The sequence below is a fragment of the Lutjanus erythropterus genome, chromosome 7 (genome assembly GCF_056507025.1).
Source record: "Lutjanus erythropterus isolate fLutEry1 chromosome 7, fLutEry1.hap2, whole genome shotgun sequence".
Lineage (NCBI taxonomy): Eukaryota > Metazoa > Chordata > Actinopteri > Lutjaniformes > Lutjanidae > Lutjanus > Lutjanus erythropterus.
In genome coordinates, this window is record NC_139323.1 from 15,780,987 (window position 1) to 15,798,314 (window position 17,328).

Genomic DNA, 17,328 nt, shown 5'->3' on the forward strand with positions numbered 1-17,328 from the left:
CTGACTCTGCTTACTCCGTGAGCGAAGATAGAGCAGGAGGAATTTTCATCATAAATTGATATCACAGGCCAATATAAGAGAGCACACCAAGACATTATACATGAGCAACACTGGAGTATTGATCAGCTGCATAAGCAATGCATCTTTAAATGGTATTTGAATGAGGATTCACTGTTAGACTGATGAATGTGAAGGGGACAGCTTTTCCAAGAACTGATGGTGCGATAAATGACTTTTTTAAGGCAATGGATTTTGGGCAGGGTAATATGATTTGACCATAATCTGCTGTTCTAGTGAAATGATTGCGAAAGTCATTGCAGGCAGTGTAGAAACTCTGGTTCAGTGGAATATATGCTACTGCCAAAGAACATAACTGTGCTTAAGATAAGCCTCGTCTCTACTGTAACCATGAAAGTGTTTGATACATACTTTCCCCGTTTGTTCTTGCGGGACAATGCAAGACACGTCTCGCAGCTCTATTCCAGGCAATTTGCAGTTCACATGCAGATGACCAAACAGGTGAACAAGACACTATGCTGCCATTTCCCATTTCCCTTACAACTATGTCACAATCAACTATCGATTATTATACCCAATAACTTAACCCTATTCATCTGCTGTATAGGTTCACCAGACAAGTTCAGACTGAGCATAGGCAGCTAGATGACAGCTTATTGCTAGATCCCAAAATTATAGATTTGGCTTTTGAGATGTTTAACACCACCTTATTTAGTTTTACCCAATCAAAAACCAAATTTAAAACAGAACATAAGACACTTTCTAATGCTCTGTTAGTATTTGCCACATAACACCATGTTATGCTCTTGCTTGGTCTGAATCCATAACATTTTAGTCCGATAGTTATGTGTATAAGCATATTGCAATCTCGTGTTTAAACCATTATGGTCAAAGTACTATTTTATTTGCGAGTGGACTATTATCTCCATCAGTTTACTGAATGGTGGGAGAATAGTGATGGGTCTGCTGTTCTGCCCTGTGAATGTTAATCTGTTATCTTTAGGTAAGGGAATTATTTTGCCCTCCTTCCAGATACTAGGGTAAATACCATCCATTAGACATTTTTTCAGTATGTAACATATAGGGTCAGATATGTGGTCATCTGCGAGGCAAAGTAACTTATTGTCCAGTATTGTCCGGTGCATCAGTGCCCACTGAGCTGCGTTCAGGAAGGGCTTTCAATAACTTCCTCGCTTCACTCACATCCACACTATTAAATTGAAATCTACAACGTTTATGAAGTATTATATTGTTCCTTTTAAGTTCAAGAGTATTGGAATCAGTACTGCCCATGTTTTGCCATAGTGTATTGACCCTATTTAGAACAAAATCATTAAAATAATTTGCTATATCTAAAGGTGTGGTTACAAATCTGCCTTCTGATTCCACAAAGAAAGGACTTCCACTACCTTTCCTCCATATTGTTTAATTCAAAATCTTCCATAGTTCTCTACCATCATGTTTTACAGCATATATTCTTTTATTGTAATATTCCCTTTTTGTTCTTTTGCTAAGTTTTGTCACGTGATTTCTTAGTTGACAATATTTCAATCTGTCTACCATAATACCTGACTTAACTGATGTATGTTTTGCTTCATCTCTCTTCTTGATAAGGTCTTTTAAAGACTCATTCAACCATGGTGCTGTTATGGACTCAGTCCAACTTCACAATATTCAATCAAAAAGACAAACTAATACAAAAAACCCTCATTGTTTTTTTTTCTCAGTAGACTGATAGGACAGCCTGAATTGACTCCTCTGATGTATGTAAGTTCTCGTGTGAATGAGGTGGAATGTGAACGTGATGACAAATAACTTCTATTTACCAGATAGTATCTCGTAAGAGCTTCTGAACTGGGTTATCAAAAGAAGTGAACAACATAAGTAGGTTGTGAAATAAGTCTTTGGCTGTGGAAGTCAAGAGCCACCATGACTACAATCCATTTATACTGAGATCACTTGTTAATTATGTATTTATCTTGGAATAACAAAGTCATTTTCTGACAGTATCAGGGTAATTATGTACATAGGTTGAGATAACAAGATAATTAACAAGATAACCCAGCCAACTGCTAACAAAGCAATGATAATGTACTGTACACATTGTGCACAGCGCACCTGGATTTTAAAACCTGGACATCAGAGTCCAAACAATGTAACTTCTAAGTCAAATAATTTCAAGTCAAAGTTGTGTTGAGTGACTGGATGTGTTCAAATAACAAAGGAATCCAATTTATAAATATATTTTTAATATACTGTCATTTATAATGTAACCCAAATCATGATAAATAGACCAAATTCTGTCCATCCACCCAAGTGCATTTTAACCTGAACAAAGCAACCCAGAGCAGAAAACCATCCAATCTGATGACAGACTTATTGCCTGACTTGCACTGCAGAGGTTGGTAACACACTGCAGGGGGGCAGACATGCTGACAGGTATATCAATCAGCTCCTGACAAAAAGTGATGGAGTGGCGCCCACTAATGGTCAGAGAGCAGAGAAAAATCTGCAAATCTTTTCACCAAAGTTGTCCAAAAAAAGAAACATGACAGGAAGAGTGTGTTTTTTACTGCGTAAGATATATTATAAATTGTTATGCAGAAAGCAAGTTAATTAAGGTTTGTGCATGTTTTTGCTCTCCTGCATGTGCCAACTAGAGCATTAGTTCCATAACTGTGAAAATACTGGTGCTCAAATGTTGATGTGAAACTGTGGGTTCACATTAACATTCATGTGGTTTATAGATATCAGAGAAATGAGGCCTGTACCAAATATTTCTACACTAAAGAAAAGTCTTGCATCTGTGTTCTTTACTTTTAGGTTTTTGCAACTAAAGCGTGCTTGATGTGTGAAGAAGGTCAAAAAAGGCCCAAAATTCAATTTCACTTATAAGACATAAAGCCTGAAGTTTAGTCATTATTTCCACGCGCTGTGCAATATAATTCAAACATTGAAATTTATGGAACTTATAATGATTAGATTCAATTGTAGCACATTAGTTTTGTAACTGTGACTGGGATGCCATTATTGCTTAAAACGGAAACAAGAACACCCAGAACCCAACACAGCCAAATGGTGACAGCTGAATATCATTAGCATCTGGTATTTTATTAGATTTTTCTATCAAACAGATGATATATGCCAAAGTGTGCCAGTGAGGAGGGGCGGGTCCAAAATGGTCCAGAATGAACAAAATCAAGAGACTAAAAGTTTTCCAAAATATATTATGGACTAGAAGAGTGCACTCACTACAGCGCAGATCCCTGCCAGACAGCAGATGGTGAAGCACCTACTGCAATGTCATGCCAACTGTCAGATGCTACCAGCAAAGATTTGTAAAGTTTTACCAACATTAACATGACCTCCATGTACGCTGAGTTTACAGGGTGAAAATGGAAGAAAATGCGTTTATTTGCGAGTAAGTTGGCCAAACTCCACCCTGGTTTAGACCCAACCTGCATCAGGTGCAGTCGAGACCCAGATAGCCTTAGTCACACGTTTTGGCTGTGTCTTAAAGTGAGCCCAGTTTCGACTGGTATATTTCATACTTTTTATTACATGTGCAATACAACTATTGATCCCATGTTTGGTGCAGTCCCACAGCAGATAAAATTAACAACTTATCAGGTTGAAGCTATAACATTCTTCACCTTGCTGGCTAGATGTCAAATACTTCTTAGTTAGAAGTATACCCACCCATGTGATTTACTATTACATGAAAAGTAAGAAGAGGAAGAATAAATAACTGTGTTAAATTATCACATACTGACTGCAAAAATGTATGCGTTTCAACTTGCAAATTTTCCACTGTACAAAGGATGTGGTTAGATAAGTTAAGATAACAGATGATCATCAGATTTGCCAGCGGAGCAAACTGCTGTATAAAGGGGTCTACTTGACACCACCAAGACGTCTTTTGTCTTTCTGGCATCATGCATGCTCTGCACAAACTTCTGCTCTTTCATGTTCTGACATGTCTTGGACAAAATGGTAAGATTACAGAATGTTTTTATTATCTTCCAAACATTTATTGGAACTTTTATCTACTTTGGATTTTTACTTGTCTTTGCAGCTCTTGGAGATGAAATCATAAACGGAGAAAAAGCTCCAAAGAACTCGATGCAGTATATGGTCTCACTGCAGAACAACGGCGTTCATATCTGTGGAGGATTCCTCATCACTGAAGACTTTGTGGTCACTGCTGCACACTGTGAATACTTGTGAGTTACAATCTTTGTTTCACGTATTTAGAAATTAATTTAGAAAGACCAAAAGTTCACCTGTTTGGTCATCTGCATGTGAACTGCAAATTGCCTGGAATAGAGCTGCGAGACGTGTCTTGCATTGTCCCGCAAGAACAAACGGGGAAAGTATGTATCAAACACTTTCATGGTTACAGTAGAGACGAGGCTTATCTTAAGCACAGTTATGTTCTCTATTGTTTTTGGCACAATTTTAGAAAATGTACTGATATCCTATCAATGTTCGCTCATTCAGGGGACCTACACATGTTGTTCTTGGCGCCCACGATCTCAAGAGTGCTGATCGTGAAAAAATAAAAGTTGAAAAGATATACAGACGGGAATCTTATGTGAGTCCGGGAAATGGTGAAGACATCATGCTCCTCAAAGTGAGTATATTTTCTCAGGTGGAATCATGTAGTTTGTGTTCAAATTATTTTGTATTATCAGCTCCATATTCCATATATTTGTTTAGTTAGTTTTTTTTTTTTTTTCTTTCTGATTTTGTTTCCAGCTCTCTAAGAAAGCTCAACTTGACAACAGAGTACAAACAATTCCACTTCCCAGCTCTGATATGAACATAAGAGAAAATGAAAAGTGCCGTGTAGCTGGATGGGGTTCAACTACAACTGGTGGTCAAACTGTTGATGAGCTGAGAGTGGCGGATGTGTCCGTCATTAACCTGCAAGACTGTAAAAAGCGATGGTCTGGTCTTCCTGACAATGTTATCTGTGCAGGTGGAGGTGAGACAACTACAGGAATCTGTCAGGTATGTTTTCTGTCTGTTCAAAGAAACTGACAACTGTTCTTTTGTTTGTTTATTTGTTTTTTGCTACAAACATCTTAAATCAAGTAATGAATAAACAAATGAATGTATTTCCTCCTCACAGGGTGATGCTGGTGGTCCTCTGGTGTGCAACGGGAAGGCTGTTGGTATTGTGTCTTTCAACCACAACGCGAACTGTAACTACAACCAAAACTCCCCAAACTACCCTAACGTCTATACGGATATATCAAAATACCTTCATTGGATCAACAACAACATCAACACCCCGAAACATTTTCAAAGTTTCACAAATTTTTGCTTGAGAATACCTTCATCGTAATACTGAGATATTGTGATGTCTCAGATTGCTCTGTCAGTGTGACCAAAATTCTAAACAAAATTTTATTTCAAATACCATCTTTGATTTGTGACAACCTAATCAGAAGTGTGTTGATTGACTAATCAGATTGTTGTATTATAGTATTGTATTTAAGTTAATAAAAACAACAATGGTAATACACAGATTCTACACTTAATATTAATATATAGTCTACCTTTAAAATATTCAATTAAAAAAAACTAATTGTTTCTTTCTCAGTGCAGCCTGAATGATTTGTGCAATTTCTGTTGTGAATGAAGTGAAATGTAAATGTGTACAAATAACTTCCATGAACCAGACAATATCTGGTGAGAGCATCTGAACTGGATTATTAAAATAAGTAAACAAATTAAATGTGTTGTGAAATTAGTCTTTGGCTATAGAGGTCAATAGCCAACGTGCATGCAATGATGTACAATCCATTTATATTGAGATCACTTGTTAATTATGTGTATCAGGTTAATTGTGTATTTAGCTCAAGATAACAAGATAATTAACTAGATAATCCAGCCAGCTGCTAACAAAGCAATGATAATGTACTGTACACATTTTGCACAGCACACCTGTATTTTAAAACCTGAAATTACACATCTCGTCCCAAAGTAACATATAATCCTACTAATCTGCATCTTTCAAATGATACTGTAGCAGAATCACTGAAACTCTTTGATTTTATGCGTCTCCAGCTGTGTAGGAAGGTTTGACTGGACATCAGAGTCCAAACAGTTAAACTTCCAAGTCATCAAATAAACCTAAAAAAAAAAAAGTGCTGTGTAGCTGGATGGGGTTCAACCAAAAGTCATGGTAAAGTTGTTGATCTTGCAAGAGGTGGATGTTTTCATCCTTAACCTGAAAAATTATTGTTAAAGGTAACAATCTTACAGATAATTTTGCTTCAGCTTACTTTCACAGTGTTATCATGTCTACATAGATCTATCAGTGTTTGCTCTTTAACTGAAATGCAGAGTAAGATAAATGCATTGTGTTTAATTTTGCTTCCCTATTCTCAGCATGAATGTTAATTAAGGTTTGTGCATGTTTGTGCTCTCCTGCATGCACCAATTAGAGTATTAATTTCATAACTGTGAAAACACTGGTGGTCAAATGTTAATGTGAAACTGTGGTTTCTCTGGTTCATCCGGTTTGTAGATTTTATTTCTACACTAAAGGAAAGTGTTGCATGTGTGGTGTTCACTTGTTAGATTCTCACAACAAAAGCTCGCTTGATGTGTGAAGAAGTAGGTCCAAAAAGGCTCACAACAAACAAAATAAAGTGAAAATAAGAAAGAAAAAAAAAAGATTGTTTGACTAACAGGTTATTATATAAAAACTGCACCACTGGCATTAGGCTGGTAGTGCTGTAGACCTCATGGTGGTAGAGCTAATTACAACCTGGAAGCAGGGACAGAGTGCTAGCTAAACTAAATAATTATATATGGATCTTAACTTGAGAAGAGAAATGTTTTATTGAAGGGCATCTGTCACAGAACTATGGTCCTTCACTTTCTAATACATAAAGCCTGAAGTTTAGTCATTATTTCCAAGTGTTGTACGATATAATTTTTTTTTTTTTTCTGAATAGTTCCACCTGTGTCTGATCGGTTGCTTGTCTATTTTAGTCCTTGTGTTTCTGTTTTTGTGTTTCTGCCCTCTCTGTGTTTTCTTTGTCATTCAGGACTTCACCCTTGTTTTTGGATTTTTGCCAGTTTTAGTTGTCTGTGTTTTGGGCTACATCATTTTCCACGTAAGCCTGCTGCTCATTTATTTTCTTGTCCACCACTTTGAATCATTTCTGCTCAGTCTGCATTTTTCGGTCCATTATTTTGTTTAGTTATTCTGCTTAACACACATATGTAACAACTACATGTGTAACGTTTTCCACAGTACAATGTCAAATATCATGTTTGGTGTACATGACCATCTCTGTTGACAAATCACATCTTGGTGAATGACACAGTTGCATTTCTGATCCTACTAAAGTTCACTTGGTGTGGTTTAATACAGTAGAATCCACAAACAGTAAATAGGAGAAGCTCCAAAAATGCTCAGATTGAGCAAAAATAGAGAATGAAAATGTGGAATGAAAAATAGATTCATGTAATAGACTGTGTTAAAGCTCATCACATACTGATATACACCTCATCTACGTGCCACAGGCTGCTAAGGCAGGGTAAATACAATCAGATATACTAAAATGAACCAAGATATCAAATATTTCCATTGCAGACAGGATGTGGCTATAGAGGTGAAGATGAAAAAGATGAAAGTTAACTGAGCAGTTTCATGTCATGCCAACAAAATGCACTGCACAAATTTGTGCCTGATCTATCAAGATCCCCAAATCTGACTCCCTGGTCTACAAATGGAAAATGACCTGAATGGACAGGGTGCAGCCGTGTGTGCTGGTGATGTGCTGTTGTCGATGACATAATAATGTACACTCAACTGATCAGTGGTGTAACTTTATCACTCAGCTACTTACTTACTCAGCTACCCAGCAACCCATAAGGCTGGCTTTATCAAGTGTTTCCAGTGTTTGGCCCACTGTAGGTACACTCAGGAGAGGTCCTTGAATATATTGTTATAAATGTGCACAAAACATATTAGGCTGCCGGGTCCAGTATTATGTAGAACCACAGAGTGTATGGAGAAACGCTCCATGGCATGCTGGGATTTTATACCTCAACTATGAGCACAAGAATAGACAATTTTGCTTTTTTACTGTGTCAGAATCACACATCCTGCTGGTAAAACAGATTCAGGCTGATATAGGAGGTCAGTGTGGTGCTGAACTAAAAAAAAGGAACAAAACACTGAACCTTTGTATTGAACAGTCAAATTCAGTTTGACTGGCAACATTCTGAGTGTGGTACACACACAGACGCGCACACACACACACACACACACACACACACACACACACACACACACACACACAACCAAACAGATGATCTCCGCCATGCTTACAACGGAGATTGTAAGTCATCTGCATTTATACATTTATACATATTAGTCACGATCAAAACTCATTAATACACGTTCCTTACAATAATGCATAGATTATGCAGTTGTTAAAATTAATAAGTTGTCAATAAACTGACTTTGGTCAAGAAGCTCTGCCGCAATTTTCCATAGGTTAAGAGGCCAATCACTGGAGGATGTTAAATGAACTAAAGAACTAGATTTTAAAAAACACGTGCTTCGGGAGAATGAACACCACCACTACCCAAACATTGCTCTTATTACTGACTTATAACTCATCTATAAAGCATTAATAAATTAATTTTTAACCATTAATTGAGCCTTAATAGGAAATGGTAGTTATCCAAATCAAACAGTTCATTGGGTTTGGGCTGGCCAATAGAAACAAAGAGGACTGCTCAGTAAGCAGCAGCTTTAAATGCTCTATATTTTGTGCTGTAAATGGATACAAAAATGAATGATGAATCACATGAACAAAAAGGAAGAATGTAGAAATGTAACAGGCTGTGTTAACAAATATTTATCACATGGTGTATTTGTTTTCCAACTTATTTTGTAAAGTATGCGGCTAAAACATAAGATAAATGAGAGCAACCTCTGCTGTATAAAAAGGGTCTACTTCTCAGACAACAGGTTGAGCATCCTGCCGCCATGATGCATGCTCTGTTCTGCACATGTTCCTGCTTTGTCATTCTTGGCTGCACAAGTAGTAAGATGCACGATTTGACTGATTTCTCAGTTCTGCAAATGAGATGTTTACTCATTTTTACTCCCTTTCATTTTCTTCTCTTGTTTTTGCACTTGGGAGTGAATCGCTGATGGGAGGATAGCCCCCATCAGAATTCACTGGGGTGAACATGAATGTGGAGGCTTCTTCATCCGTGAAAAGCTTTGTGGTCAGCAAACTGTGATAATGTGGGAGTTACCTTACTTTTCCAACAATCAGTTTTTCATTTGATTTAATGAGAAATCAAATAACATGCTTCTTACTGTTTTTACCACACATCACATCACCTCAATCCTGGCTTCTCTTCACTCGTCACTCCTAGCTCCCTGTTCGATTTAGAATTGATTTTAGGATTTAACGGATCACTGTTAAAGCACGTCAGGGTCTGGCCCCAAAACTACAGAGCAGAAAAGTTGTCCACTATGTGTGCCATTTCTTAGCTGAGAGATCCTCAGATGGGGCCATTCTGGCTTAAATCTGGCTTAAGGTGACTGTGCTTTTGTCATCAGGGTCCCTCGGCTTTGGTACAACCTGCCTCAGGGGCTAAGGTTAGAGTCGCCAATTAACCTATTTAATGCATGTCTTTGGACTGTGGGAGGAAGCCAGAGCACCCGGAGAGAACCCACGCACACGCAGACACAACAAGAACATGCAAATTCCACACAGAAAGGCCTGCCTGCCCCAGCTGCAAACTCCCCAGTATGTTTATATAAGCATATGTTTTCATGGCATAGTTCAGGGGTTGGCAACCTTTACTATAAAAACAGCCATTTTGGAGCCACTGATATTTAATTCTGTATTTTCCTCTTTTTTGGATTTGGCATCCATAGTGAGCCTATAGAGACTCTTAAACCAGCGCAAGTGCCATTTTTGCCATTTCTGCATGTTAGCAAATGCACTTGCGCCTTTGTAACTGTTCCTCCTCAGGTGGGCCAGTGGAGCCAGGCAGGCTAGACTGGATCGGTTCGCCTCCCCTCTCTACCACACCCTCTCTCTCCCCACTGCTCAGCCAGCAGAGCTGAGATAATAATGATGATGATGATGATGATTAATTATAAAATACAACACAATTGCAAGGTGTTTCAATGTAAAACATAACCAGTTACATATCTGCATGACATTTGCGGTTCATTTATTGTATTGGTTTTTGCAGATGTTAATGTAAAATAAACTATTTACACATGAAGCTGCTTTGGAGACGTCCTGTTGTCTCCATATATTGTGCACTTCCGCGCTTTCACTTCTCGAACCAGGAAATGCATCTCCTTGCTTTGAAAATCTTTTCTCTCTGTTTCCTCCTGGTAAATCTGCCATCACGCTGGCACCGCTTGCACTGCTGGCACACCTGCCTCTTAAAGGTGATGAGAGCTGACTTTCTGATTGGTTTATTGAATGTTCGGCCTACATTTACCTGTGAATGAATGAGGGCACTTGAGCACACCTGACTGTATCTTGCTTTGCGCTGGTAGCGCAAAAGGCGGGGCAGGGTAAATACCACTTGCGTCCCTAGCGCAAGATGGCAAAGGTGGATTTGGACACACCTTGAATAATTTAATTCCATTGCGCCTCTCACTTTCCACTTGCGCTTTAGATCAGCGTAGGATATGGCCCTGAGCAGCCTGGTGATATCATGCTAGTCCTTCTAGGAATTCCTTGCAAGTAAAAGAAAACTAGGAATAATAAAATTACTCAAATGTCCAAACATTGATTTGTAGGTTGGGAAGAAATTACGATTAATCATCTGCAGTTCATCTACTGAACTACGATTCATACCAACACTGTGACATTGTTCTTGAAAATACTTCTTCTGCAGTAACGTTTTAGCCGTAAATCAGTCGATTTATGTTGTACCTTTCTGTAACTTTGTGCAGATAAGTTCCCTTTCTGAGTGTAAAAATTATCTATTGTCATAAAGCTCAAGTGAAGCAAAACCAAATACATATCTTGTACAGTGTCTTGTGTCTTTGTGCCCTGGCAGCTTTGCCAATTTGCAATGAAGATAGACTTAGTGAACTCATGTACAAATCAGTGAAAGTTAAGAAACTATACTGCTAAGAGTATAAAGAGTAAAGAAAGTAAAGAGAGTAAAGAGTAATAAAAACATAAAAAAATACAGAGGTGGTTATGATTTTGCATGAAAGGGTTAAGTTAAAAAAGCACAGTGGTTGTTTTTGCTTTTCCAGTGTTAGTTTCAGTTAAACACAAACTCAGTCACTGCAAGGCTGTTCCTTCCTTTGTTCTGTCGATGCACTTCATATTCTTCACATGTAAAACTGGCAATGAATACATTTATTAACATTTAATACAATTCTTAAAATAATATTTGCAATTCCATGCAGCTGAATAAATCAGTTGCATGCCGGAGCAGAATTATTCCGTCTGCAGTTGCATTACACCAAAACCACATTCTTTCTCAAGAACTCTTTTTAACACAAATGTGATGTGTAACCCACTGAAAAGAGGAAAATGAAATTACCCTGCACATTTTAACGTGAAGAAAAAATTTCAGTTTGCAATTTATTATTCACTTGGATATCTTTGCTTTTTAGACAACTTATACCTTTCATGCAAAATATTTACCTTTGCTAAACAAGTGTAAAACTCTCAGTTCATCAGGAGACATTATTTTTGGGTGCCACTTTCAGAACATTGCTTGCCTCATCTCTGAAAATGTTACAACTCCACCAACTCGTTTCTTGCATCAATTATGAAACCCTGTTTTGAAAATCTGTCTTTTGTAATCTCACCAGCACCTTAACAGAAACAAATACTGACATGTTAGGAAACACTTGCAAGCAATAAAAACTGCAAAATGAGCAATACCTTGAAATTCAAAGACCAAGAGTGGTGAGGTGCAGATTTGACTGGAGACCATGGCGATCGGCTTTGTACTGCTGCTCTTTGTCCTGAATGGTGAGCAATCTACATTATAAAGACATAAAAATCTACATTTACTAAAAATCTCAAATATCTTAGATAAAACAAATGATACGTGATTTTGTGTTTCAGGAGCTGATGGCTCTCATATTGTTGGAGGCAAAGACGCTGCCCCCCACTCACGCCCCTACATGGCCTCACTGCAAGTCCGAGGTCGCCTGAACTGTGGTGGATCCCTAGTGAGAGAGGATTTTGTCCTCACAGCAGCGCATTGTCAGATACGCGCGTAAGAATTCAAAAATAGACCTTTTTTTTGTTTGTTTCACTGGCATCAATAATAAAATTTAATTTAATTTCAATTCAATATGAAAATCAACTTAAAGAGAACATTACATTTATTTCATTTTTGTCAAACTGAGATTAAGTAACAAGCAGGAACAAATCTAAAAAACTTGTTGTTGGAGCAGTCAGGGATGCTGTCTTTGACAAAAAAATAAAGGCAGCTCACTGAAGTGAATACATATGTTTTGAAAACTCTGCAGGGTGATTGTTCCACTGTACTAGCATGTAGGAAATCACTGATTTGAAGATACCCAGTGACCAGGATTGCAAAATTGACATCTAGTTGAAAACTGGTTGATATTCAGTCTGAACTTCTAAGAACTCTTTCACCCTCTTTTCAACTGGCTAAGATTCAGTTACAACATCAGTGTGTCACAAAACACAAATTTCTTAATCATTTTGAATAACCCACTCAACCACCACAGCTTCTTATCAAATTTATTGTTTTTGGTGCTCTTTATAATACATCCTGATGCATGTATGCTTCAGAATAGTCTAACCTGTGACCAACGCACCTAACTACTTGCACAATAGGCTACAGCATGAAGGGCAATTATTTCTTATTTTACATTAAGAATTTCTCCCATTACAATATCCTGAAGCTTGCACACACCCTGGTTTGGATTTATGATATTTTAAATGAAATATTAAATGAGCTGATGATGCTGATCACATTTCATTTGCCAGTGAAATATGACAAACCTTCATACTAATCAATATTATCTTTCTTCAACCTACAACAAATCATCGATATGATTAAAGATTTTTGTGTTTTGTGACACAGTGATGTTGTAACCACATTTTACATCAGGTTGAAGAGACGGTGAAAAGAGTTTTAGACATTCAGACTGAATATCAACCAGTTTTGAAGTACAAGTTAATGTGGAATTTGCATTTGGTGCTCCCTTGGATGTGTGTGGTATTTTTTTCTGGCTATCAACTGAACTTTGCATGTAATTCAAAATAAAGACAGGCTATTATTTGTCAATTGTAGAGGATGAAAAAAGGTCACTATTGTCACTCCTGAACCTATTAAGAACTTATTTTCACTGGTGACCTTAGTTGTTTTTTTTAAACATCTTTAAATGGAAAAATGATCACTGAATAGGAAATTTCTCTATAATCTCATATTATGCTTTGAAAATTGTTTGATTTTAGCAGCCTTAACATCATATCTACTTTCATTCTAGACCGTACACAGTTGTGCTGGGAACTGATTTTCTGTCTGGTAATGAGGCTACAAAGCAGGAGTTGACTGCTGTCAGATCCATTCCACATCCCAACTATGATGGCGATACAAATGACATCATGCTTCTAAAGGTGAGGACTCTTTTAAACTCTTGTTTACGTCACTGTATCAGATGTAAGAGGAATCCCTCCTCGTTATTTTTAGTCTGCACAAAGGCAGGAAACATGTTAAGTCAACAGAAAATCTAACATTTTCTGTATTTTTCAACCGTTAATCTCCTTGTCTCAGCTCAACCAGCGCGCCCGACTGACTGAAGCAGTGCAGCTGATCCCTCTGAAGAGAGACAGGGTGAGACCGTCCAGTAGGTGCATCACAGCTGGCTGGGGGGATGTAGGGGATAACAACACCTTACCAGCCAGGCTTCAGGAGGTCAACGTAACCGTACTGTCACAGCGGACCTGTCGTAACAGATGGCGAGATGTTCCCATCGCCAGGACAATGGTTTGTGGTGTCGGACGCCGTGCCTTTCAAGGCTTCTGCTCGGTAAGAAAACACACTCAGGCACTCAAGCTGACCTCTGAAGGAGTTGTGAAAAGTCTGTGAGACACAAAACATATTTTAAATTACAAATAATGTGGAAAATCAAAAGTTGCTTTCAGTAAATGGAAGCAAACTAGATACTATTAAGATCTGAAATTGTCTTATTCATAGATAAATGATGTAGTTTGAGCACAGGAGATATTTTTTTTAAAAAAAGAACACCTTCTGTTAAAGGGTTAGTTTTGATTATTTGAAGTGGGGTTGTATGAGGAACTTATCAATGGTTAGGGCTATGCAATGTACTGCAGTGGACGGGTCAGCAACAAAAGGATTTCAGCCAATTGAGAAAAGGCCCATCTAATTAAATATCAGTTTAAGTGTAAACTGTATTTAGAATATTTTCACCACTCTCCGTCAGGCAGCATTTATGTATAAGCCAAATATTTCTTCTTGCTCAACCAGACTCCTTTTATCTCATAGACCACAAAAATGTAGTAATTTTACCTTGCAGATCACAGGACTTGCTGGTCTACCGCTGCCTCAATCTGCCACTTTGTCTTTGTTATTGTATGACTTTGGTGAATCCGAACTAACATATTACAACACAGGAGCACAAACAAATTAACAGATCGAGGCAGCAGTAACTCCAAACTGGGAGCGTGCCAACCGCCATTTATTGTAGGTACGCTGACTATGGATAAGTACCTCATACAACCCCACTTCAAACAATCTGAAGTATCCTTTTAAGTATCTGTTATCTTTACCGTTTAAGGGGGATTCAGGTGGTCCATTGGTGTGTGATGGAGCTGTAGCAGGTGTCGTCTCCTTCTCTGGCCGGCGATGCGGAGACCCCAGGACCCCTGACGTCTACACGCGTGTGTCATCCTACACGGACTGGATCACAAGCGTGTTAAATAGCAATTAGGCAAATTAGATTGAATGGTAATGTGTATGCTTATGCTGCATATGCTTAATTGGGATGTACTTTTCAAGAGAAGGCTTTTAATAATACCCAAATGTGTTGTTATGTTGTTTAATATATATTTAAATATGCAGTGCTGTGGTTGTTGAGATAACATAAATTCAGCTCCAGATACCTATAGGAAGTAAGATATATAAATATATAGCATAGAGGTATATACGCTTTTAAATTAAAATAAGAAAAGAAAAACAGCAGCAGAGTGAACAAATCTATGTAAAGAGAAAATCCAGAATGATATGTTACCATTATGTAATGGAGCCTAGGTTTTGTTTGTGTTAATGAGATGTCAGATGAGGTTAAAAATGATGCTTTGTCACCCACACTTGTCAGCTTTTGTTTTTGTTCTTCTTTTCATTCTTAAGTTTCAACAGTATGCTGAGCTGAGCGCAAAAATAAACTGAAACTGAAAATGAAAAGATAAAGTAAATTCCCATGCAGTATTTTTTGTTGTGACATCACCTTCACATGATGAAACCATTAATTCTGTAGTCATTAAAACTTTTGGAAAAATGTTTGTTTTATGGGTCAGAGTTTTGTTAATGTTTGCATATTTGGTTGGTAGGTAGCTCATTCTTGAAGCATTAATGGGACCCTCCTGTAACTGTTTGATTTATGAAGATGGATGCACAGCCAAGCAGGCGAGGCATTCATACTCATAATTCAAGCCTAAGTGGATGCTGTCTGTTTAACTGGTCGGATGATAATCATACGCATTTGTTGTCTGTAAGTTGTAGGCTGCAGCTGTATTATGCAACTTTATTATGTCACTAATGGTAACAGATACAGGTACTGATGCATTGCAGGGTCTGCTAAAGTTGTGAAAGAGGGTAAACAACAAGAGGACACTGAAATATTCCCATTTAAGGTGTCATTTGGGACAAAGTATAATGAATACGTCACTGTCATACATCAGTGATGGGAGGTGTCCAGCTGATATTCCCAATAAATTGCCTAAGGCTCAGTAATAGGGATGGAATTTGGAAATCAGTTCCAGTTGAGAGGCAGTTTCAAATTGTCTGATCCATTGGAATCTTATCCATCTGAGCTTATCAATTCATTTTATTGATGCTGGTCTGACAGTTGAGCATCGCGAAACAATGACTCCAAACTCGTGTCTAAACTGCTAGAAACTTGCAAAGTGTGTCTTCATATTTAGCCAAATACAAATGTGTATTGCTTTTCAACATATAAAAGTTATGCAGGTAAATAAAACTGTAGAAGAATAGTTCACTCTAGTGTGACAAAAATAGTTTTTACAACAGATGCAGTTTTGAAAAATAAATACCTGTTTAATAAAAATTTGTTGCACTGCAAATTATCCCATTTTTCCTGTCTCACACTGCAATATGGACTTATGACTAAAGACAGAATATGACTCAAGGTAAACCTATGTACACATAAACAAAGAAAACCTCACCAACTGTAATTTTCTAATTGTTACTAAATTAATAAACAATACAAACATACTATAATATTATTGTACAAATAAAAATGATACTTTAATATTATTGTAAATCAATGCATATTTCCACAATGCATTATTTAAAGAGATAAAGAGCAAAAGTTAGGGGCGTCCCATGTACTGAGGCTGTTAATCCTCTGCAACAGCCGCTGGTTTGACTCCCGCCTGCGGGAAAAGCCCAAAAAATCTTCTGAAAAAAAGAGCAAAAGTTAATTGGTGAAATTTAATTTTTTTTAGGTGATCCCAGAGTTGGCTTCAGCTGCAAAACCTGACTTCTTCCTTACAAATAAAATACTGTAAACAATATGTCTCATATGTAATCATCTTTCAAACAGTATGAGTAACTAGCAGACAGATGTAAGTGGTTGGACTAGTCCAAGTCCAAATAGACTCACAGTTACTGAGAGAAATGCAAAAAGGGTTGCAACAGCCCCCAGTCACCCCTAATAAATGGGTAACAAAATGATTTTTTTTTTGTTTTTTTTGTGGTGTTTTTCCAAAATTGTCATGTGCCAAATAGAGATATTGAAATGTAAAAAGAGTGAATATGGAAACATAATAATGACTTTAATTTTGATTTTAATATTGCTTATACATTTTATAGTTTTGTTATGCTGTCTGCCCCTTTAAGTTACATTTTTGCCAACTCTTGCGTCACAGAAAATCCTTACCCCACTTCAGCCGTTACTTGCTGTAGACGGCGGTGTTGTGTACTTTTTCATGCCTATCATACACACCACTACCGTAATTTCCGAAAACGCTCGAACGCAGCATACAGCACTGTGCACAACACCTGTTTGGTTTAACTCCGGCCGTTAAA

General features: G+C 37.6%; 2 protein-coding genes across 2 annotated transcripts; both read left to right on the plus strand.

Annotated features, from left to right (window-relative positions):
* Positions 1-3,897: 3,897 nt before the first annotated feature.
* LOC146323795 (trypsin-like) lies at positions 3,898-5,449 on the plus strand. Its single transcript, XM_084722910.1, has 5 exons — positions 3,898-4,011; positions 4,094-4,241; positions 4,519-4,651; positions 4,777-5,031; positions 5,153-5,449. The coding sequence occupies exons 1-5, from the start codon at positions 3,954-3,956 to the stop codon at positions 5,366-5,368; spliced, it is 810 nt and encodes a 269-aa protein (XP_084579036.1). The 5' UTR covers positions 3,898-3,953; the 3' UTR covers positions 5,369-5,449.
* A 6,441-nt stretch (positions 5,450-11,890) lies between these two features.
* Positions 11,891-15,400, plus strand: LOC146323796 (serine protease 57-like). Its single transcript, XM_084722909.1, has 5 exons — positions 11,891-12,029; positions 12,126-12,279; positions 13,526-13,655; positions 13,813-14,067; positions 14,837-15,400. The coding sequence occupies exons 1-5, from the start codon at positions 11,990-11,992 to the stop codon at positions 14,987-14,989; spliced, it is 732 nt and encodes a 243-aa protein (XP_084579035.1). The 5' UTR covers positions 11,891-11,989; the 3' UTR covers positions 14,990-15,400.
* The last annotated feature ends 1,928 nt before the right edge of the window (positions 15,401-17,328 follow it).

Bases quoted from the DNA above. Each gene is read 5' to 3' on its own strand.
- LOC146323796 (XM_084722909.1), top strand. From the start codon at position 11,990: ATGGCGATCGGCTTTGTACTGCTGCTCTTTGTCCTGAATG. The intron at 12,030-12,125 runs GTGAGCAATCTA...TTTGTGTTTCAG, and splicing joins GCTGCTCTTTGTCCTGAATG to GAGCTGATGGCTCTCATATT. The intron at 12,280-13,525 runs GTAAGAATTCAA...CTTTCATTCTAG, and splicing joins GCGCATTGTCAGATACGCGC to ACCGTACACAGTTGTGCTGG.
- LOC146323795 (XM_084722910.1), top strand. From the start codon at position 3,954: ATGCATGCTCTGCACAAACTTCTGCTCTTTCATGTTCTGACATGTCTT. The intron at 4,242-4,518 runs GTGAGTTACAAT...TCGCTCATTCAG, and splicing joins GCTGCACACTGTGAATACTT to GGGACCTACACATGTTGTTC. The intron at 4,652-4,776 runs GTGAGTATATTT...TTTTGTTTCCAG, and splicing joins AAGACATCATGCTCCTCAAA to CTCTCTAAGAAAGCTCAACT.